The sequence below is a fragment of the Xiphophorus couchianus genome, chromosome 3 (genome assembly GCF_001444195.1).
Source record: "Xiphophorus couchianus chromosome 3, X_couchianus-1.0, whole genome shotgun sequence".
Taxonomy (NCBI): domain Eukaryota; kingdom Metazoa; phylum Chordata; class Actinopteri; order Cyprinodontiformes; family Poeciliidae; genus Xiphophorus; species Xiphophorus couchianus.
The window spans coordinates 12520408-12545139 of NC_040230.1; the positions used below are offsets into that span (position 1 = coordinate 12520408).

The 24732-nt window shown below is 37.0% G+C and overlaps 1 protein-coding gene across 1 annotated transcript; it reads right to left on the reverse strand.

The window, feature by feature from the left end:
* Window positions 1–338: 338 nt before the first annotated feature.
* lpcat3 (lysophosphatidylcholine acyltransferase 3) lies at window positions 339–24732 on the reverse strand. The gene is made up of 13 exons (XM_028012067.1): window positions 24359–24732; window positions 20249–20356; window positions 16236–16342; window positions 14804–14897; window positions 14665–14702; window positions 11064–11242; window positions 10821–10929; window positions 10623–10709; window positions 8833–8996; window positions 5471–5618; window positions 3951–4106; window positions 1645–1788; window positions 339–1562 (listed from the first exon to the last, which is right to left on the reverse strand). The coding sequence occupies exons 1-12, from the start codon at window positions 24441–24443 to the stop codon at window positions 1669–1671; spliced, it is 1395 nt and encodes a 464-aa protein (XP_027867868.1). The 5' UTR covers window positions 24444–24732; the 3' UTR covers window positions 339–1562; window positions 1645–1668.

A 24732-nucleotide genomic window follows, 5' to 3' on the forward strand; every position in this document is an offset into this window, starting at 1 on the left:
TAACAAAATCTAAATAAATTTCTTTCAGTACAAAACTTATGAACAATTCAGCACCACCTTGGCATCTCAACACAAGATAAAGAAATAATTAAATTAATGCACAAATAAAAACAAAAGTAATGTAAAAGCAAATCAGATGGAAAAACTGAAGACCTATTGTAGGTCAAAAACTTCAATGCTTCAGAATTTCGTCAGTCTGCATATTTTTTAAAGTTGTATTTTGTATAATCCTGCAGCAAAAATCCAGCTATGTTTTATTACCGGAGCACATCTCTTAACAAAAACACCACAAGATGTTTATTATTTCTAAAGCTCATAAATAAACTGCAGAGATCTTGCTTAAAATGCAGCATTTTATTAAACATTACAAAAGTATATTTCAAATCACATCCACCTCTCACATCCCAATGTTTTTTTGCACATTTTCCTCAGATAAGGCAAAAAAACCAAGCCTCTTGAAATAGCAAGTCATCAATTAATAATCAGCATGTTCTGTATAAATATTACTGGAATCTGGGCCGTTGCTACAGTGAGGTTTGTCCTCGAGTCTGCGAAAGGACGGCGGCGGCAGCAGCAAATTTCACCCTTACCCAGAAATGTACACATTACAACGAGGCATTTGGGTTCTGATCTTTCACTCTGATTAATTACAACCTGCTGTTAGAAACACCGGGGCAGGCTGTAGCGGAAATCATAGCCACCGCGTGTTTAATAATATTAAAATAAAATAAAAAAAACACAGCGCATGGCCCCTAATCGCACAGATCGGAGTGGACAGAGAGACCAACACCACTCAGTGTGATTCACTTTCACATTTGTGCATTTAAAAGTGAGGTTTAGCTGAAAGGCAGGAAAATTATGCATCTTATAGAAAAAAACAACCAACCAAGAAATGTTCATGTTCATAAAACCTTGTATATATATATATATATATATATATATCAATTTTTCAATTGCAAATCAAATTAAATCCAGAACAAACATTCATTGAATCAAGGCCATTTAGAGTCGGGTTTTAGTTGTACAGTGTGTGATTTTACAGTGCTTGTATAACCACTACCACTATGTATACATACATTTATATTCATATATAAATGGTGGCACTGTGCTTAAACCTTCTGTTTGGTTTTAGTGCTGCTGCTGAATGCGAGCGCCAGACACGGGGCGACGAAACAACAAAAACACAGGAGCCTAAAAACAGCACCTGTGACTCATAAGTGCAATCCTGTGTCGACAGCATGAAAAGTCTCTTCAGTTCCACAAGTCTTAAAAATTTCCACAAAAAAAGAAGAAAGTGATAATGATAAACAAGCAGGAAACGGCCCCTGATTGGTTCACAATTACCCCGTGTGGCACAATGGTAATTTCCTGTAAACATTTTCTCAAAATGTTTATAAAAACCATCCCTCCCACTTAAAAACACAAAAATATATAGAAATTTATTTTTACATCAACATATATTCATATTTATATATTATTAAAGGCCTTAAAATAGTCTGTGTTCTGCTCCCCGAACGCCACGGTTCCCTTCCAGGGTCGAGGAGTTTCAGCCTTGAGCGGACCTGGAAGAAAATCAGAGTTTAGATTTTCACTCTGGATTAATATTAAAAAGTAGATTAAAAAGGAGGAAATGTGACTACTCACCTTTCCAGGTGTCAGAACCGGGTTTCAGTCTCGTTTCTTCTCTCTCTGGTCTTTCTTAGGCACCAGAGTTACACGGAGGAATGGCAGAATTAAATAAGCCACGAGGAAGAACAGGTGACCACAGAAATAGACAGAAGAATACACCTGAAAAACAAAACAAAGATACACTTTAAAGATAGGCCGAATTATCACATGAATTTGGTGATTTTCATCTTTCAAACTAAAACAAATCAAATATTTTCTTCATAACGTAACGAGTAAACACACTTCTCTGTTGAAATGGTTTTTGAGAGAAATATGCTCAGTTAGAAAGAAGCTTAAATAATGCTGGACAAAGCAGGAAATGTTTAAGAAGCTACAAGAAAAAAAATATCTCTCAGAAACAAAGTCAAATTTCAGGTGTGGAAGTTGAACAGAATGCAGCAAAAATATTTCTCCAATTTGAACATTGGAGCTTTTAACTTCCATCGAAATCCTGGACTTGTAAATGTTGGAAACATCTAGGAAATCTCACAATCAGGGTGCAGACTATAAACACAAACTGCTGTTAATAGTAACTCTGTGCTGACCTCATGAACAATAAAGCAAAAACAGTTTAAAATGTAATGTCCATCAGTGTTTATAATAGTATAATCCTGTTATCTGTGGAGCTGCAGTTGTACTCAAAATAAAAGCAATGTGTTGAAAATAGAAATAAATGAAAGTTTTGATTTGCAAAATCCATTGCAGCTCCAGATTTAAATCAAATTTGTTATCAATCTGCAAAAAGTGAGAAAAATGGAATATCAGTTTTATTTCCTTAAAAAACTACAACATATTCAAGATAAATGGTAGCTTTCAGGTGAATTATTGAACAATATTTAGTTGGATAAAGACCATTTTTTTGAACTGCTTCACATCTGTGTGGTGTGGAGTCGATCGGCCTGCAGAATCTGTGAGCAGGACAACTGGATTATAATCACCAGTTCCTATGGATTTCTCATTTAGTCTCTGAAACATGTTTAATGTCACCACTAATCGTTTCCATTGGAATAAGGTCGAGGGATTGGTCTGGCCACTCCATAACATTAATATTTTTTACTGGCGTCTTCGGAGTCTTTATCTGGCTAGAATATCTCTAAATGTGTTTTGGGTTTATAACTAAAACACATTTAAATATAAAGCAACTTGTGCTCTTCACCTTGCTTTAAGCAGAGTTCCTAGTGTGACTTCAATTAACTCAGATGAGTCAGTTAGCCAATCAGAAGCTCCCACAGCCATGACATCATCAGAGGTTTTCCTCATTGTTTAAAGAGGCAGTAATCATTCTCTGTGTAAACTTCTGGTTTTAAAGCCATTAATAAATTAATCTTTGACGTATTTTCTCTCGTTATTGTGGCATTAGCAAATAGAAATAATTTTGGTAATTTTAACTAACATAAAACAAAGAGATGTTTGGTCTGATTTAACTTCAGACAGTAAAAAAAAAAAGTCTATGTCTTTTATTCGGAGTAGGTCAATTTCTGGTTTTGACTGTAAATAATTACCGCTTCCCTACAAAACTTTTGATGCGTTATTTTTATATTCCTCCTGTTTCTGCACTTTTCATAAACCCTTAAAGCTCCCTAAAAGAAACGGACAGCACGGCTTTGTGTGGCAGCATCTTTCTGTTTAATAAAGCACTTTATTGGCTCAGCAGGGGTTCTGACACAAATTGTGCCGGGTCCACCGCCAAACATAGTTTAGTTCAGCTCAACTAATGCAACAAAACAGTAAGCCATGGCAGACAAAGGCTTAGCGCCGTCTAATCAATTTGTTTCAAGCAGATTACAGAGAGATTTACTGTGAAAACCTTCGACAGGAAACCACAGGGTAGTCTTATGGCAAAATGTTAAACTTGGAAAATAATTACAGATTGTTTCACAACTTCATTTGCTTTCACACCGGCTTCATGTGCATATTATTAGTTTTGGAGTAAAAAGAGAGAGAAAAAAGATAGAGCAACATCTGGGCATCCAACCAACTGTCGTAAAAGAGGAGAAAATAATTCAGAGGAAAATCTCGCTGCAGCGTGCTCACTATAAATTCACTAAAATGGGACCCTGGGCTATATTTCAACACCTCAATGCTGTCTTAGCAACATATTCCTCCCAAGCTGAGCCCTTTGTGCTCTTATTTACAGTGCACCTCTGGAGTTTAAAGAACTGTTTTGCATTTGATACTCAAAGCGCTCCCTGAGCTGAAAATGGAAAATATAGACGAGGTAAAAAAAGATTCCCAAGCAGATTTATCTTCTTAGAGGTGTAGCCTCAGGAGATGTGTGTTACCTTGAGCCATTTGTCATAGGTGAAAAGGCAGAATGGCACCAGAGGATACCCCATGAAGAGCCAGTGGATAAACTGCTGAACTACGTAGACGAGGGGGTAGAGGTGGCTGTTGGCCAGGTTTGTCAGCAGGGGACTGTCCAGCACTAGAGCCTGGGCCTGTTCAAAAACACATATTATACATGAATGGTAATAAAAACACAGCAAAAATATGATTTAATGAACTAGTCCCACAATATTGAACCAATGTTTAAATACTAGTAGAATGGCATGCTTCTAATTAACAGTGTAAATCAATGTAAATAGTATTTTTAATGCATAAAGACACAAGTGATTTACTATACTATTGTACAAAGGTATTGAGTCTTTGGCGGAAGTACTTGAAATTTATAGCAATGTGATTTCACATGTGAAATCACATGTGAAAAATCACACTGCGCTGTTTCAAACAAACCAAACTAATTGAAAAACCTGTCCCTCCCTCGCCTGTAGTGGCGAAAACCTCAGAAGAATACCAGCACAACTTCCTTCTTCACAAAATATAAACAAAAATGTAGTAGCATCAGATTTCAGTGGTTGTAGGATTTCTTCTGTGTCTTTGGTAAAAAACTACAACTCCCTTCTCCCTTTAGCGTTAGACATGAGTGTTTGTTTTGGTTGTATTTACCCAGAATGCCTTCTGCTCTATTCCACTTCCTTCTTTAGTAGAGGTCTCTGGTCAATATATGCATTCAAAATGCACCAGAGTTCACTTCAACCAAACAGAGACCGAGGTTTTTCAGCGGACCAGATTCGGGTTTTGGTCCACATCAGAGTTTGATTATGCATTCACACCTCTACAAACGAACCAGACTTTCTAGACAAACGACTGATTAAAGAGGACTAAACTGGGCTCCTATTTAATCTGATCAATATGACCACAACATGAATGATAGACACAACCAGTTAGTCACAAGTAGACAACTAATTTTCATTTGTTTAATAGATGAAATATTAAAAAAGCCCAAATGCTATTAAACTGAACACAACAAACAGTTGAATGATGCATCTCAGGTTCAGCAGAAGCCTGTTGAAGGCTGCAAAAACCATGTGGCAGAGGCGCAACTTGCTAATGCAATTTTCACCAAAATGCGGCTTATGCATCTATTTACGTCTGTATTTGTTAAATTGAATTAGTTTAGATAAAAGAAAAATCACTAAAACATTCAAATATGCACTCAATTCTTGTTTTTCAATTAATTTATTGTTGCCATTCGACTCTACAACAGTCCTGGTTAAAGAAATAATTAAAAGTGAGTTAGCAAAAAATAAATAAATTCAGATTTGACTCTTCTTATGTCCTCTTCATATTTTCCTCAAAATTTTATGCCACGGTCGGATGTTCAACAGAAAATTAGCAAAAACGTCTTAAAATCTGGTATACAGACCAAGATTAATTTGAAATATTACATGGCTTCTTGAAAAAAATTAGGGCTGTCTATAAACTTTTGTTTTCTCATAATTTTTCTGTGTGGAAAACGAACCTGCCGCTCTACAGTGATGATGAAAAACTCCATGGAGAAGCACAGGATGTATCCAGAGTGAAGGCCGTGCCAAATGGTTAAGAAGAACAGCGTGGCCACATGAGACAAAGTCTTATTTCCCAGGAACTTCAACCGCTTGAACACATGTCTGAAAAGAGGAAAAAGCCAAAGTCACAAATCACCTTTTTGGTCATAAAAGCAGTCAGAAACACCTCAGCTGTCACAGCAACTTGAACGAACTCACCGGCAAGTCGTTGTTGCATAGCAACTGAGTTCATTAGTACATTTGAACTTTACATTTTCTAAGAAAGTATCAAGCGTAGATATCTATGAAAGATGTCAAGTTCACACATTGTGTTCTGTATGAGCGCTGATGGCAGGCTTCTGCACTGGCTGACGGCCTGACAAATGAGTACAGGAAGTGCAGCTGCTTAAAGACTCAGACGAGCCTCAGTGGGCTTCAGACAAGCTGCCTGTTAGATAGTTAATGGTCTAAACTCTACAAGAAACTTGTTTCAGATCGCTTTAGATCAGTCAGGTTTGCTTCTAAAGCAGAAATCTGAGAGAATATGATGACATATTTGGAAGAAGATCATAAATCTGTGCAGATGGAATCTACAAAGCTAAACAACATGCGTTAAACTAATTAGATAAAAACAAAATATGATGCCAAACTCTGGTTTTAAACTACTACTATACTACTACTAATATACTGAGTTATAAGATGCTTATAAAGAAAACTAATTGTTTGATTAGTTGACCAATAAAACCCCTCAACGTCAGTAATATAAAATGTTCACGGCACAGTCTGACCACTGATCCAGCAGATTTATTTTAATATCAGCAACAATGTCAGGAAGTTGCAACATTTATTTATTTATACCACCCACCCCAGTCCTTCTAAACATTTTAATGGCAGGCTATTAAAAACTGAAATTTGGTTTAGGCTTTTGGTTTCAGTGTGGCACCCCAAGATTATCAGTGACCCCATCTCGAGGCGCCACCAGGGATACCCCATGGATTCATCTATGTGAAAAGCACATTTCCAGATTAACTTTGATTTATAAAAATAACCTGGTTCCAAATACTGATTTATAAATTTATCTTATGATTTTTTTTAATTCACAAAAGAAACTAGGAGTTGATATTGAACTGTTAGCATGTCATGATGGTCTTCAGTCAGAAGCCTCTTTATATTCACTGTGAGACTGACTGCTGTTGGAGATGCTTCCTGCTGATGATCACCATGGATAAAAACTTTCTGAAGATACTTGGCTGATTTGAGTTATCACAACATTTAATCTCCCTTTGGGAAAAATTACTGAATTTAAATTAACATTCCTCATACTGACGAAAGCAAATAAGAAACTGGAGCTTATTCCCACTCATTCTCGCAATCTGCTTTGCCAAGATTTTTGCCAACAAACCTCGTCTTTGCTTTAGAAATCTATAAATCAAAATATAAATTACAAAAAATAAGACATTGATGTTTGAAGGCTTAGCTTCATGTGGCTTTCTGCTTTTTCACAGGGAAATACAGTAGTTCATCATGCTGATAAATATTGATAAAATTCTGGTCTTCTGTTGTACTTTCTCTCAAAGTGAAGCAATGATACGACAGAAAACTTTAATTGTTTTTAAAATCCAAATGTGAAATTATTTCTATATTTGAAAGTGATATGTACAATTCTGACCCTCTGTGTATTAAACTGACACTAATATTGGTATTTAATTAAAGGCCACTGAGCAACTTGCAGAGAAGACACACATTCTTGTAGCCATCAACGAGCTTCTGGCTTATTCCCAGCTTTATATTTGATTACTCTTCTTATCAGTAACAGTGGACTTCACAGACATTATTCCAGTTCCAGGCACAGACCCAATCCTTAGAAATAGTTTATAAATTTTAAATTCAGTTGAGGCTGGGCCACTTTCTGAAAGATGAAGTTCGCCTTGTTTATCTTTTCCAAAAGCAGTTTGATGTGTGTTTGGGAACACCGTCCCGCTGGAACAGCAAACTGTACCAAAGTTATGCTCATCTGGCCCAAAATGTCAACTCAAATGAAAGGAAGTTGGTTTGAAAGAAACAACCTGGAGTAATGCCTCAGTATGCATAACGTCAACATGGACTGCAGCCAAGAAAGAACCACCTTCTCCAGCAGGAAAACATTCAGATTTCATAAAGGTTTCCAGCTGCTCACTTGTGCAGATTGATTTAGTACAAAGAAGAAAGTGGAGCTTCTTCAAAATGTCTCAACTTTCCCTCACATAACTGACTGCACCAACAGGAAAAAGATTCAAAACAAACATCAAAACTGGTTTAGGAGGCGTGAACTCTGTCATTAACCTTTTAAAAAATGGTGGAATATACCTGAAACTACAATTTCTGATAAGTAAAGTTGTCACAAATTCAGACTGAAATGCCAGTAAGTAACTGCAAAAAGAGAGGCTTCTCTGCATTTGCTATGGAATAGTTAACCTAAAAATTAATTAGGTTTATGTATACCTGTACATTTTATGCTCTTTGTGAATGAATTAGAAAAGACGCACTAAATTCTAATTTGCAAACTCAGTTAGTTAATCACTCCATACCGGATAGAAGAACAGGTCATTAATAGAAAAAGTATAATATGACATCAATGCAGATGAAAAGTGTGTGTAAACCTCAGCCTGGTGTTAAACACTATGAACCTTTTTAACTTTCTGAGCGACAACAGAGGCGACACAAAGGCATTCGATCTAAACTCTGCTACTATTGAGGGGCTGGGAGCAGAAATTCAAAATTGGTTCATATGACACTATTAATAGGTATTTGTGGGTTAAATAATTAGATCATTCATGTGTCAAGTATGCTCTGCATTCACTAACGGCAAATTATCACCTACATTTCATCCCCTTAATATTTTCAGTTATACTATTTCACAGCCAACCCTCCTCTCCTCCGTTTTCTGCTTCCTAAGCAGTGTGAAGAGCGGAAAATGAAAGAGTAAGCAAAAGTTGTTATAGCATCCAGCGGAAATGGACCGTGTAATAAACCATAAGCTCGATAAATAAATTGCTTTGTTTGCTGAGGTCTTCATTGAACTGGGTCAGGTGCTGGAGGAATTTAATGTGCACAACTTGAGCTGGAAATTGTCAATGATTCCTTTTGACCTGGATCCCTACTTCCTTCTTGTTATTATTCCACAAAGTGTGGATTCTGATTGTATGCCAGTTCTCCCTTGGGAAAGGAAAGCCATAAATGGATAACTAATTGAACCGTTTCCACTACTGCTTCACTGATAGCTCATTAATTTTTAACTTTTACAACGCCGCTTCACTTTAGCTTAGGGAGGATTACAGATCTTAGAAACCCCACTGACCTTGCAGCCCAGGCGTTTGTGTTGATGTTGAAAGACGCAATTGTTCCTCCAAAAAGGGGCGTCGTCTCAAAGAGCCACACCTTCATATTGGCACAAGCGTCCCATTGATGTTTACCATCGACTACGCCGTTGTAGCCAAGACCAGCTAATATACAAACACCCTCCTATGACAAATAAAACCCAAAAACAAAAGGCATTTGTTCAGGTAAGTAAACAATAGAACCTTTTTAGAAATGTGTCTTTGTATAGTTTGTTGGTCACTGTACGTAAAAAGCTTCATCATACATGACATTTAAATTAATTTAATGTTTCTACAGAACACCAGCTGTAAGAAGGTAAGAACAGATTAGACTGAGTAATAAAAAGTCAGGTCTGCTTCGTCTGAAATACCACAGAGCTGATGTGATTGATGTAGAAGAGCAGCATCATGTGAACAACGTGAATCTTTTTAACAAATCCTGAGTAAAATGTGCTCTGATGGGAAAACCTTTTCTAAGAAACAATAAGGATCATGGGAAAATAAATATTTCATTTTAATTCATCACCCTTCTCTACACCCACACACTGTGACAGACCATTGATAAACGACGCTTTTTCATTTATCTATTTCCTTTCGCAACCAATCAGAACGCACCAATGTGTTCCCCAGAGTTGGATACTAACTACTTACATTTACTCAATTGCATTTGTATTTTTTTTTTTTAAATGTATCTTTAAAGAAGAGGGAGTATTTTTACTATGCTGTACTTTTTGCTTTTATTTGAGTAATTCCATTATGAAGTATTGCTACTCTAACATGAGTACAATTCATGGGTAATCTACCCACCTCTGGTATTTCTTCTTCCCAAAATGAAACTCTTTTAATGATAATTAAACTAGAGTTGTTTTTCTTTCATAGCTAGTCTCGTCTTTTTCCTTTTCTCAGGCTGCTTGGATTAATGTACAGCATGCAATTTGAGCTGAATCCATCTCTGCAGATTGCTTCAGGTCAGCCTGTGGCTCTTTCCTCTATTTTTTAAAAAGCTACTTGTATCTCCACCGCATCATCACCTCCTCAAGGCATCTTCACGGTGAAACTTCACTATAATCTCATGAAGGATTTTCATGTCTTGTGCAGTTACAATAATGTGCAGAGGTGGGCAAAAGTTTACTTAAATGAAAGTAGCACTACTTCAACATATTTTTACTCAAGTAAAAGCAAAAAGTTGCCATCTAAGAAGTTACTCAAGTAAGAGTAAAAAAGTATTTGGTAAAAAGTCTACTCAAGTACTGAGTAGCTAATCAAATTATCAATCCTTTAATATTACATTTTTGATATTTTAAGAGCGTAAACAACAGTAATTCATGTAAATAACAAAAACAATACCAAAATAAGGCTAAAGAAAATTTTCCCAAGTCAGTTTCTGTCAAAATAAAACTTATGAATCTTTAACAAAAACTGCAGGTGTGTGTCATGTCCTGGTGATTTTTTTGGTTAAAACATGTTTAAACTTCAGTCAGTGGGTAGAGAAGCCAGAAATTTTACTCAAGAGTAGCGAAACCTCATAATAAAATTACTCAAGCAGATGTAAAAATATTCCTAAAAGTAATTTTTTAAAAAGTTACTAAAATAAATGTAATTGAGTAAATGTAACTACCCAGCTCTGATAATGAGTGCGTTATAATAGATTTGTGCTTCTTTTCCGCATAAACATTTAAATGCTTTTTTAATAAAAAAAAAAAAAAACAGGATGTGAAGAGCATTTATGTAACACATTTGGTTCAGTTGAGATAATAAAGAAACGACTTACCGCTATAACCCAACAGCTGACGTATTTATACAGCATAAATTTGCCCCAAAGCAGAATAAAAACACAGCGATACCAGAAAGGCTGAGCCTACAGGAAGGAAATGGTTTTTATTTTAGAAAGCTTGAATAAAAAATAAACAACATAAATGTTTTATCTTGTATCTGTGTTAAAACTGCACATCATGACTCATGTTCTCACCTCGTACTCATCTGTCAAAAGGTAGGTGTCTGGAAAATAAGGACTAAATATTGCATATATCGCTAGGCAGAGAAAGCCCAGAGCAAACCTCTTCAGAGCTGGAACAACACTAAAACAGATATTAAGAGAGAAAGGTTAACTCAAGGGCTGTGCCTCTGCTTTGTCTTTTTAACCAGAGATCTAATTAAGATAGTCTCTCTGCTCATTTTTCTCTGCATCACTCGTGGTTTTCCTCTCTCGTACCTGTTGGGAGGCTTTCCAGGGCAGTCGGTGAGCTCCCTCGACACCAGCTTCTGGTAGCTGCGCATCGTGAACTGGGGACCCACCAGGAACCCTCCGTAGAAGTAGGAAAACCCGAAGACCTCGAGCAGCGAGGGCACTGACGGCAGAGCGGCTTTCACCTGATCAGCGCTCAGCTGTGACTGGGTTTACAAGACATGGGAAACAAGGAATAGATATCAGTAGAAATAAAAAACTAAAAGAGAAAAACAACTGCGGACAAATGTTGGACGACGTGGCTGAAAAACGTGTCATGGTAAGTACTTCATATCAGTTGATATCAATAATTATTGATTAGATTTTTTGTTTTAAGTATCTGAAATTCTGAACTGATGGTGTGACCTTTCCCATTTTAGCCACAGTTTCCACCCCAGGGCATTCTTTTTTATTTCTAAGTTATCAGGCACAGCAGAGAAACCTGAAACTGCTGCTGCGCCAGTTACTTAATAGACTGTTGCTAGGTAACCACAAGTTACTCTACAGGTTGTTGCTAGGTAACCAAAGAGTGAGTGAGCTGGGTAATGTCACCAACCTTGCTTAGCTCACCGTTCAAGGTTGAGCAGATAAAGTCTTTCCTCTGCCTTCATCTCCCAGAATGCCAAGCATTTCTGAATCAGAGTTAAATGGATATCCTAACAGATGTATCATCTACTGATATTGATCACGCCTCTATCGCGGAATATATTGTTATTGATTTATACTGCTGACCTAAGAAGAAAAGGCCATCCATCCACCTTAACCTGATTCTCTCGTTAATCATAGAAAAAGCCAAGAAATTTACAGTAACTCTGCGAAAAGCTGCAGAGATTCATAACTCAGTTGGAAGAATTTGTCAACAGGAAAACTATTATTCTCTAAAAATATGGCCTTTATGGAAGAATGGCAAGAAAAAAGCCACAAGAAATCTTGTTCACACTTTGTCACAAGCCATGTAAGAGAAACAACAAACGGCGAAAAGCTTGCTCTACTCATATGAGAACAAAATGCACATTTGTGGCGAACACTGTGTGCACATTACCCTGCAAACACGTAATCTGTGGCAAAACATGGTGGCAGAGGCATCATACTGTGGCGCTGCTATTCCATAGAAGGGACAAGGAAGTTGAGGACAAGATGAGTGAGGTTAAATGCAGAGAGATACTGAAATAAAACCTGTAACATCCTACAAAACACTTAGAACTGGGACAGAGGTTCACTGTCCAGCAGGAAAACGACCATAAGGAATATCCACGTGTTTTCCTGCTGTTGCAAAAGTCCAGATCTAAACCCATCTATGAGAATGTATGTACACAGATGTTCTCCATCTGGACTGACTGAGCTTGCAAAAAGTGACGAGAAAAAAAATGTCAGTGTCTAAAGCAGGGGTGGGCAATCCTGGTCCTCGAGGGCCGGTGTCCTGCAAATCTTAGATGTCTCCCTGGTCCAACACACTTGAATCCAATAACTGAATCACCTCCTAAGTGCAGTCAAGTTCTCCAGAGTCCTGCTAATGACCTCATTATTTGACTCAGGTGTGTTGAAGTAGAGATGCATCTAAAAGTTGCAGGAGACCGGCCCTCGAGGCCTGGAGTTGCCCACCCCTGGTCTAAAGGCACAAAACTGCTAAAAGGCTATAATTGAAGTGAAAGCTGGGTCAACAAATAATTAACTCAGGGCTGAAGGCTAGAAACAAATGCAAAACGTGCAAGTATTAAAATGTTTTTGTTTCCAAAAATAAATAAATAAAAATGAACCAAAATCAACATTATTCTGTGTAGGTCTAAAATCCCAACTGAATCCATTGAAATGTTTGGTTGTAAGAAAATATGAAAAGGTACAAGGAGACGTTTCAGCTGGGAACGTTTCAGTGGTCCTTGGATATTATAAAAAAAACTAAGAAAATCAGTATTCAGATTATACTCATTTATAGAAACAAGTGAAAAAAACAGAACAAAAACTTACAATTAGGATTCAATTAGTGTGACTCAATAAAAACCAATAATGAACAATCAGAAATTGTCACACGTTTATTTTCTCTGCTAGAATTGAACTGAAGCTACCATAGCAAGTAAACAAAGTAAAAGTTATCAATAAATGTAAATGAATTCAGGGACAAATAACAGCAGATAATTGTGACTGGAGCTATATGATAATAAAACATTTGTTCTTTATCACCTGTACTGTGGTATGTAACTAAAAGGGAAAGAGTTGTGGTTTGTTTAGAATAAAGGATCATCAGACCAGCTCCTCTCCAAACAAAAGCCCTTTTGTTTCCATGGCCTGGATTGCAGACTGTCCTGTTTTTAGAGTTTTAGAGGTGAACTGTTTTAGTAGATCAGTGGTGATATACGTCTCTAGCTGTCCCAGACAGTGACTCATTTAGGATTAAAGAATTTTAGGAAAATATTTGAGATACTATAGATGAAACTTTTATCAATCCTTATTTTATTACACCATGTTTCCATCCCTCTCCACAAGCTTTGGCAGTAAAGAAACAGTCCTAGTGTGATCATTAAGGAAGGTTAAAGTTCATTCCATTGGGTTATTATATAATATCAGAAATACAAAATGCGGTTGCACACTGATAATGCAACAATTCAATATATTATGCAGCTCCGGTCTAATTTCTCTGTTGCTATCGCTGAATGATTAACTGGAGAGGATAAAAGCTTCATACTCTTCAATACATCTAGTTGTTTGTTTCTGGTTAAGTTATAAATTTGCAAAGTCTTCAAAAGGTCTATTTTTTTTAATAAAATTGCACAATAAATTGAATTGGTAACAGCACAACAGTGAAGCTGGGATGAAACATTCAGTAGGATAATATGTTTCATGAAAATGATCATTTCCACCAATACATCTACAGTAGGCTTTACGATTTGCTTTCACTGCTCTAAACAACGACATTTGATAGATGTAAGTGAATGAGTTGTTAAAGCTCATAAAAGGTGGTGATCATAATTGATATCATCAGTGCGACATTCAGCTACGTTATCGCAATTAGACATTTTTTTGCAGCCCTAAGTTTTTACCAGAAGAAGTCTGTAATGCAGGTCCTCAAGGCACACTGCCCTGAATGTTTTCCACACCTGATTTCAATTGATGGCTGATTAACAGGATTTTGTTGAATGCAATCAGGTGTGTTAAATCAGGCAAACATGCAGGGCAGTGTGCCTTGAGGACCAGGGTTGATCTAATACAAGGGTGTTTAGTCCTCAAGACAAGGTTTAGACAAGCTTGCTGACATGGCAAGAAGGTAATTCAGCCTCTTGAGTCAGGTGTTTGAGGACTGGAGTTGTAGAGTCCTGATATAGAGTAAATATCATCATAATAATTCACACATAAAGCCCTGCAGCTGCATAGTATAACTTCTTATACTCCTTATTTTTAGTTTAGACAAACCCCCAGACATCATCTTTTCTGAAAACTCATTCTCTTTGATTTTTTTTCTATGATCTGATTAATAAAAAGGAAAACAGGAAGCTATGAGAAGATAAGGATGAGAGCAAATAAAGTGCGACACAATGAAGCCATTGGATGGATAATATAGTAACCAAATATAAGCAAAACAGACGAGCCAACTCACTGGTTCTTTGCCACCATCGTAGAAATCAAATGCCAAACCTGTGAACCAAAAAAAGCAGAAATTGTGAGCGACAACTAAAAATAAATGAATCAAGTTACTGCTTTTATGATTGAAGTAGAATCAGCTGTGATCTACTCACCAATGAGTTTCAGTGTAAGGACACAATGAGGCATCGTCCACTTGATGTCATACTCCTCTGTTGCTGTGTAGTAGTATCCTGCCATCAGGTACAGCTGCAGGAAGACAAACAGAATATGAAGTGATACAGTCGCTGTAAACATCGTTAAATTATAAGGCAAGCTGTGGTCCAGAGCCGTCGTCCTCCATCTTTTAGCATTGTTCCAACATAGCTGAGACCAAATGGATCTTCAGCAAAGCTTCAAGTTGTAGAAAGTCCTGCTAGCATGCTAACTATCTAACTTGTCTATATCTGAGCAGATTTTACATTTTAGCATAAAATTAATGGAAACAATTTGGTCATCAACAGCTTCTGAAATCTGGTAATGACCTGAAATGAAGGACAGAATCTCCCAAATAGCCATGGGCCAAAGACAACGCTTTGATTTCTCCAATCAGGTCAGAGAAAGAGCCGGAAACACTGGAGATTTCTGCAACTGTATTAAACACACTGATACTGCCCCTCCCCCACCTGCTGCTGCATGCTCCCTGTCAGCATATTATTATAGGAGTGATCCGATACGACTTTTTAATTTCTGATACAATGTCAACATTGCAGCTTTGAGTATTGGACGATAATGATGTTGACAGTATTGACACAAACATACATACTTTAATTACTTACTTTGTAGTTTGGTCTGTTAGAAAGGACTTGATCAGGTGATTATTACTTATTAATAATAGTCATCAATAATAGGAATGAGAACAACTGACCCAAGATAGATTTTAGATGCAGGCTGATATAAAAGATACACGTTTTTTTTTTTTTTAGCTCGGACTGATATCCGATATTAATATTGAATCGGGACACACCTACATTATTATAGATGATGAGGGCGCTACAAGAGCACCGCCTATTTAACTGATGTCAAAAGTCTAATTATTTCAAAACATTTTTCTGTGGTTTATAATCCATCCCCATGAGCCAATTTTATCAAAAGCATTTTAATGACAACACTTCGCAGCAAAATGAAGCTTTTAAATCCTGTGAAAGAAGAGGGAGTCGTTTTAATTTTACCTGCTGCATTTGGCTAAATTTTTTGATTTCTGCAGTACTGGTATTCATCGTTTATTGCTCAAGTTCATCTCACTTTTAAGAGCCTCTGAAGAGAAGATAATTATTGTGCTATGCTAATTCATAAAATCAAAATGCTCCTAATAAAGATAGAAGAGAGAAGCTCATATGATCCCTAGCAAAAAGGGGCAGCACGACTTTTGCTTGTTTAAATCTGAATTAAAGGTTAAAGCTATAACAGACTGAAAAGTTGGTCAAATATACTGTAGAAAAAAAAATGCAAATACCCAACAGTCCATTTTTAGAAACATGTAGCCGGAGTCTGGTGCTTAGACACAAATCCATTAACCGGGGCACATAAAGATGAGGGAACGCTCACCATTTGAAATGTAAAACTGCTCAGGACGCCTGTTACCGTCCTCCCCATGAGCCTCAGCATCAGAAACTGGACGAAGACGCATAGTGCGGAGTGATACAGCTGGGAGCCTGGGAGGAAGGCGGACAGAAGGGGGAGATGAAGGTGAGTGCAGCCGAGTGTGACCTGTTGGACTCAAAACGTCAACAGCGCTTTTCTTTATACATTTTAGTATCAGCAGAGACAGAGAAAGGCAAAGACATAAAACACAAAAAGAACATGAAAGTAGTTTTCAAACAGAGGAAGATAAAAGCTACAGACCTGCTGTAAAGTCCAAGCGAAGCCACAAAAGAAAGAAAAGGGAGGAATCAATGTTTTGCTGTTAGAAGTAACTCTAAATGGCACTTGACCACAATGGAGCCCAGGCTCTTGTTATTTTACTTTGGTACAAACTGATTTGTTATTGCTTCAAAAGTTTTACTTGTCTAATCTTAGGTGCAAATAAAATAAACATTTATCAACATTTTCTTCTGCATTGCTCTGTTAAAAGTTGTTGCACCTCTAAACTTTTGCCATTTGCAGCCATTTTGGCCTAGCTTTCCTACCGTGTTTGGGTCCATTGCCGTGTTGACGACCTAATTTCTTCCAAGTTTCAGTTACTGCAAGGTGTGTGGCTCCAAAGAAGTAATAGAAACCTAAACCACCACTGTGTTTGAAGGGCAACATGAGGAGTTTGAGCTAAAAATCAATGTTTAGTTTTCGACACCGAACAGCAACATTTGGATGTCTCTACGTCTGTCTATTGAGTCCATGACAAATTTCTTCTAGGGACAATAAAGTATATTATATTCTGTTTATATAATGTGTCTAAAAACATTTTCTCACAACTGTTGTGGTTCATTAACATTAACAAACCAAAGCAACACTGCCATGCCCTTTTTAGAGGGCTTGGCCATTGCCGCCTGGAAGCCTCTGAAAACAAGTTAGACTTGCTCAATGGGAAAACCCTTGAGGTTTTTCCTTGTTTCTTTCAATTTTACAGGGTGGTTTTACTAGGACGTCCACATCTGGAAATGCTGACTAGCAATCTGGACTTCAACTTGTTTGGAAATGGGTTTATAAACATTCCCAGATTGACGGACGATAAGAGTACTTTCAGTAAGGTCATTGCTCATGTCCTTCCACTCTGGTGTTGTGTTAAAACACATCAGGAAACAGACAGAAATCCCTTGATTTTAAATAAGCTAATGAAATAAATGTTATTGGCTGCACCTGGTTGATACTTTCCACCTAAAATTACAAGTGAAAGGAAAGAATGTATTTCAAACACAGCTTTTCAATTGTTTTTACCAAAAGTGTCCCATTATTTTGGCACACTTGACTTTAGATAAATAGTAGTTTAAATAATTTTAGAATCTGAAAAGAGACCCCAATAATTAAATGAACAAACCAATTGGTTTAAAAATAAAACATGTTTGGATAGTTGTCAACTAAACTAGGCTAACTCGTTAAAATTAGTAGTTATTTCCTGTATCAAAACTATTATCATCTTAATAGCTAAATGAAACACATGTTTAAGCCACATCCTGCATCCATCTGCTTATCTACTTCAGATTTGAACTAAACACAAAGTTTTGATTAGCTAGGTTGACTTTTTAAGTATTTACAGCATTTTAACTTTTTTTTTTTTTAAAGGGGACAAGTTTGCACCAACATGTAGGGCGTGAATATTTAGATGCACATTCCTTGTGGTCAAACCTCCTGGCAAAGTCAAAGAGAACCAAATGCACTTCCCCAGAAGTGACTAAGCAGAACTTGATGATTCATCCAAATGCAAAACAGAAACTGATCTGCAGATGCACAGATATATGTCAGACTTCACCAAGCCAACAGATTCAGATCCAAAGCTTGGAGTCGGATTTTGTCTCAGTCGGGAGAAAGTTACATGTTTTTATCAAGAGTCTGAAAAATAAGCAAGTTGTTTCAGAATTCAACCTGAAAACCTTTAGAAGAAGTAGCAGCTCTGTGGTATGAAGTATCTGGCTGTTTTCTGCTGAAAAATTATTCACTTTAAAATAAGTTATTTAAATAAGTGTCTTTCCATATAAACTCTTATAAATCCACATACAAATCTTTTTGTTATTACTGCAAAAGTCTTTGCCTAATCTCACATAATTCTACCTCACAAATTTCTACACGTAGAAAAAGCTGAGATTTGTCTCTAGTCCTGATGCCGACCTTTTCATTGAACTCTTCCAACATCTTTAAATGATCTTTAATTAGTTTTATAGGACAGCCTCTCATTGTGGACCCACAAACAGAAATTGAAAGAAGATGATATCAGCAGATTGTGAAATCTGCTAAGAGCAGTTCTCATTTTTGAAAATATTTTAATTTTTACATCTTTCAGAAATGAATTAACTTGTTTATAGAAGTGTAGGAGGATGGTTTAAAAAGTTAATGTAATGAAATGACTATCGCATATATACATGGATGAATGTTAGATATTTCATTTATTTTGAGCAGTATCTTCCTGCTTTGCCACAATTTTTGCACAGTTTGACGCATGCAGCCTTCTGAACGATCTGTTTTTTCAACATTTCAACCATGCTGAGAAAGATTTCTGAAGTTATTTCAAGATTTTCTCTTGTCCTTCAAATACGGTGAAGAAATTCAGTGGTGAAGAAACATTGGACGAAAGGGAGGTTAGCAAGCTAAAAAGGAAGTAAATTATCTACAAATCAAGATTACGTGCTTAATAGACATTAAACAAAAAGAAAGCCTTTTGATGAGTGACAACAAACGCATTAAACTTGTTTTCATTCATAATAAGCTGAGCCTTAAAGAGTGACTTCTTACAAAATAAACACTTTAACACTTTCAAATACATGAGTATATACTGGAATACAACTGTTAGTGTATGTAGATGTGGACTAGTTTATGCCACTGTGGTTCAGATGTGTGAAATGCCTTAAACAACTTCCTTTTCTATTGTGTTTTTCTCACACTAAACATTTTAGAAGACATAAAAAAAATCTTTAACTCACGTGGGGCAAACGTCACAAAAAACTCGCATAACATCTAGTTTTCCTTTGACCTGGTTAACATAAAGGTCACCTGGATTTATTTTAATTTCTAAGGCTGTAAACTGTAAAAACAAAAAAAAAGAAAGAAAGAAAAAAAAAAGATCCAATTTGTGAGTGCCATTTTTCCAGGAAAACGTCTAACTTCATAATCTGGAAGTTATTGAGTATTAGGATGTGTTTTTGATTGTCTGCAATAACAGTTTAAAGATAAAACAGACAAACCAAACCACCAAAGCCTGCCAACTTCAGTTTGTGCTGACGGGAAGGTTAGCAACTCCCACAACATTTCACAATGTACAAAGAGAGGGATCTTACACAATCTCTCCATATCATCCAGAGTCATCGGTACTGTCTTTGCCTCACCTCGCAGATTTTCTACATGATTATTTCTGGGAACTGAGATGGTTCTGTGTTGATTAGAACAGAGATTTTCTAAAAGGCCCAGGGTGAGCCAGCTTGAGGTTTCTGACAGAGAGCACTTGATTTTTATTTTAAATGTTATTTCAAAAAATCTCATAATGCCATCTCATCTAACAAGATTCCCAGAAAATCAGGCCACAGGATCATACATACTCCACTGTGCTTAACTAGAAGGTATCAGGTGGCTTTACACATATTTATCCTTTGTTCAGCACCAAACATGCCTGGAGCATTTGTTGCCAAAAAATACAAAGTTAAAGTATTAAGTTTAGCAAACATCAGGTGTTTTTGTTTGTGATGGTAGTACAGAAAAGTTTTTACTTGGCATCCTTTAATGCAGATCTCTAGCAGTGAACTTTGGAGATTATCTAACTTCATAAATGTGCACAAACTGAATAAATGTGCACAAACTAAATGCTGTTTTTTTCTACATGCAAGTTTTTTTTAGATTTGACTACATTGCAGATGCAAATCAAACAGTTATACAATGAAAATCTTTGCAGCAGTTGTACATTTTCCTCCCCATCTCACCAAAGTTGAATGCTGCTAGCGCCAAGCCAGAACAAATGTGGAACAAGTGGATAACTGTGGCGGGCTGGTAGAAAAGGAACCAACGATACACCAGGGCGAAGGGATACCCTGCAGGAGGAAGAGACAGAAGAAATATGTTAGTGCGTGTCTTCGGCTGATCCAAGTGATCACTACTGATATCAACAGCAGTGACCTTGTGGTTAAGGGATTTGCACGTACCCACCATGAAGCCTGTTAAAATCATTTTAAAAAATGTGTGGTGTGTTGTAGACAGATGGATTAACGCTCTGTGATCAGGGTAAGGTATGTTTTTCACAAAACATGGACTATTTGTAGCTATATACGCAATCAGGGAAGGAAGGCTGGTTTGATGATGAGGGAGCCATCAAATTCAGTCACATTTAATTCCCCAAACAGTGAATAAATTCACCTGATTGGGTCTAGCGCAATCCAAAGTTTACATGATAAACGAACATAAAGATGAGCGCTACAGAAACCTCCAAGAAGTCAGAATATCAAGGTTTGCATATATGAGGAACATAGTTAAGTAAAAGCGGATTCAAACCAAATCATCTGATTGTATTTAAAGAAATGGTTTTGTAAGCTTTGTGAAAGAGAAAAAAGAAAACTGCACCAGTCATTTCTTTCTTATGAAAATGTCATAAAATGTTTCATTTTGTAACTTTGTAAATCAAAAACCGCAGTGCTATAAAAAGTCTTCCCCCTCCTTACAGATTCAGACTTTTCCCCCATTTTAGTCACACAATAATGTTTCAGATCAAATAACACCAGTCAAGTGTTGCATGATTTAAGGGAGCAAGAAAATTAGATCCTGTTAAACTGACTGATCTGCAGAACGTGACTGTATGGCAGCTGTCAGAAGTCCTTTACAAGTTTCCATTGTGATTCAATATATCATTTAGCTCTTTATCAAAGATAACTTTGGGTAAACAAAAATAGTTTTCAAATGATGACTGTATTTATCAAGTAGAAGAAGAACATGCAGTAGACTAAAAAATTTCATTGCAAAGCTTAACTTTCAACGCCATTTCTAAGCGAACCAAGTGAGAGCCATTGTTCACAAATTGAGAAAAACGGTGGTGGACCCTCCCAGGACTGGTTCACCTCCCAACATCAATAAAAGAGTGCATCCTCGACTCATCCAGGAGGAAAGGAGCCAAGAACATCTACAGCACTACAGACCGCACTGCCTCAGAGTTCCTGATTCACTGGGAAAACTGGCAACCATTAGAGACTTCCTGAGTGAAAATCATTGTTGAGCAAAAAAGCACAAAGGCATATCTTACATTTGAATACCCAAGACCTTGGGGGAAAATATCCTCTGACCAGATTAAACAAAGGTAAACGTGTTAGAAGGGGTTTGTCTACAACTGGTGGAGAATTAACACATTTCAGATAGCCGTACAAGATGGTGGTAATGTGATGGTCTGGAGCGGCTTTGATTCTTCAACGCATCAACAAGCAGTAAGACCGTAAGGCTGACTGCAATTAAAGTACGCAGGACGACAATGCGCCAAAACCAGAAAGTCCACCTCTGACTGTCTCACATTAAACAGAAGGGAGTATCCTAGTCTAGTCCTGTCATGACAGCAAATTTTGCTGGATAATAAACTGTCACGGTAATTATTGTGATAAACAATAATAATGTTTGGAGACTATTTTCAAGCAGTATATTTATAATGGCAAAATAATACAAATAATAATAATACAAAAAAATACAACAACCTGCTATGTGCATGGTAACTGCTTAAAAATAAAAAACCATGTGGAGTGAGGCATTAAAATGAGTTCATGAGCTCAAGAATAAACTGTAGATAAAACAGGGAGGGTCACATCACCGGCTAGGCAATATTTCAGATATTTAAAACAAAAAACTAATCAATAATTATGGATATCGACTGATATCTTTTTCAGCCGTATCGTCCAGCCCTACTCACATTTTAATTTATCATGTAATTAATTGTTTAATTGCTTATTGAGAAAGGCTAAGTCTGTATTTAAATCTGATTGGAGTCGATAATGCTCAAAAATCTACCAATATGGTTGTATTAGAAGAATCTTGCAAAGAAAAGTGAGTCATATTTCCTTCAGAGCAATGTGACAGACTCATTGCCAGTTACTACAACTACTTGATCACACTTATCAATAATTATTTTCAATTAATAAATTAAGTCATCATTTAAAAACTGCATTTTCTCAGGTTACTTTTGTCTCATATTAACATTTTTTAAATATTTAAATGTGTGAAATGTAAAAAATCTGCAGCGGAGGGGGGCAACTAAAAGAGCACCAAGCTAAAAGAACCCCTGAAAATCAATGATACCATTGATTTAGATTTGACCACATTGCAGATGCAAATCAAATAGTTATACAATGAATATATATGTATATGTACATATACATATATATGTACTATATACTATATGTATATAGTACATATATAATTGCACTTTAATTGAGTACAATTATAGTAATAATTGAGTACTACAGGTCAGCTGTATTATGCAACAAACCTTTAGCAACATGCAGTAACAGGATGACTCAAGAGGATAACGCAACCAAAGTCTAATCTGAATGGCCACGTTCAGACCACATAGTATTATTGGAAGGAGTCCAGAGAAAATCAGACGTGTACGTGTGCTGGAGCAAAGTTCAGAGGGGCCAGCTCTCTGAGGTGCAAACATTTGTAGCCCATTTTGGAGAGGTTACTCTGTGTCATGCCGCATTCACAAAACGGAACCCTTTCCCAACTCGACATCAAAACGAGTGTTAAAACCCTGGAGGTGTGTCTGGGTTTTTATAACCAACTGACATGCCCTGCTTTTCCTGCACACAGAAATAGCCATACTAGTACACCAACACACAGATGTCATATCCAAATCAGGGCTTCCTGTTAAGCCTATAATAAACCTGCAGGTCTGATGGTAAAGCCAAAGATAAAGTGTGCTTTAAAAAGAAGTCAGAATGAATGGTCTACCTGTAACCACCTAAGAGTTTATTTTATTATATTTTTGTATTATTATTGTGCTGAATGTATGTGGCTACATATGACTAAATAGGATTTTATTTCACTGTGTTTTTTCAAGTCCAAATCAGAGCAGGTCTGAACTGCTTGTAGTACCAACACCTAGTTTAATGACTGTCATATCACTATGCTTGACTGGTCATAAAACCTCCCTGACCTACATCACATTGAGAATATATCTTAGAAGATGATGACTAGACAGACAAACTGAATGCTGCTATTAAAGCAATCTTCTTTAACACCTCAGCAGGGTCGCAGGCTCACTGCACCCATGCCACGCTGCACTGATAAAGAAATGCATGACATTCATTCAAGCCAAGCCAAGTGTACCTACTTCTCAGTAGGCTAACATTTCTGCATTAACACCTTCTCTAGTTAATTTCAAGTAATAATGACATTTTCTGAGAAACTTAATGTTGGGTTTTCCTTAAAAATTAACCAGAGTAAACACTTGAAAAGCTTCACTCTTTGTCTTCCCTTTTTTTTTAAATTGAATTACTTTTACACATTGACTTTTTCTTCATAGTCTAATTTATTAAAATGCACCAATAAGAAATCACTTTGAGCAGTTTTTAAAAAAATGCAACTTAGTTTGAATTGTGGCACTTTTTGACCTTCAGACCTCTTTCAAAATGAGAATGAGGAGTTGAGAGCACCACTGCACAGGCCCTTTCACCAACACATCTTCACCACCGCAACATGAGCCCACTGACAGCTCAACCAAAGTGTGGTCAATTAGTTTCTAAAGTCTGCAACTGCACATTTTCCTCAATCAACCATCACACAGCTGCTTTCATTTAGATTTTGTATGAAAACCTTTGAATGTTTTAAGTCCTAGCCTCCTAGATATTAAGATCACACTATGAGAACGTGTGTGTTGATTTTTTAAAAATAATATTATTGATTTAGTCACACACATATAAAAAGGCTGTGTTGCAGTTGAGTCACTGAGTTAGCTGACACCAACAGTTACAGAAAACACAGGCAGCAGTTGGATGCTGTCCCCCGGACCGCTGCCAGCTCTCCCGGCTAACGCACCGACATCTTCATCAGGCCAAACTCACCGATTAAAACCGATAAGATGAGGCGAATCGCTGTCTCCGGCGAACCTAAAGACTCCGACAATTTCTCCAGCAAGGGAGCCGCCATCTTTCTTGTGGGCGGAATCCTATCTTCAACGACGAGTCAGTCAACTTTGGAGGGTGCGCTTTTTTTCTAACAGCTCAGCCCCATATCCACGCTTTAACGGCTCGACCTCCTTTAACTGTCAGGTTTTCTCCTCCTACAGGTCCTCCTCTGACGTCTTCATCATTATTATATGAGGAATTATTTTTTTCTGAATCCCGTTTCTTAACGTTTTTGCTACGAAATAGTCAAATGTGGGCAGTAAAGCCTGTCTGACCGCGAAGGAAGCAAAAGAGAAAAACTATGTTCATTG

What these genes read in the sequence shown, in the direction of transcription:
- lpcat3 (XM_028012067.1), bottom strand. Translation starts at nt 24,443, where the DNA reads ATGGCGGCTCCCTTGCTGGAGAAATTGTCGGAGTCTTTAGGTTCGCCG. An exon ending in CATCTTATCGGTTTTAATCG is followed by an intron (nt 20,357 to 24,358) that starts GTGAGTTTGGCC and finishes TTCCTCCTGCAG; the next exon opens with GGTATCCCTTCGCCCTGGTG. An exon ending in ACGATGGTGGCAAAGAACCA is followed by an intron (nt 11,243 to 14,664) that starts GTGAGTTGGCTC and finishes TTGTAAACCCAG; the next exon opens with TCACAGCTGAGCGCTGATCA.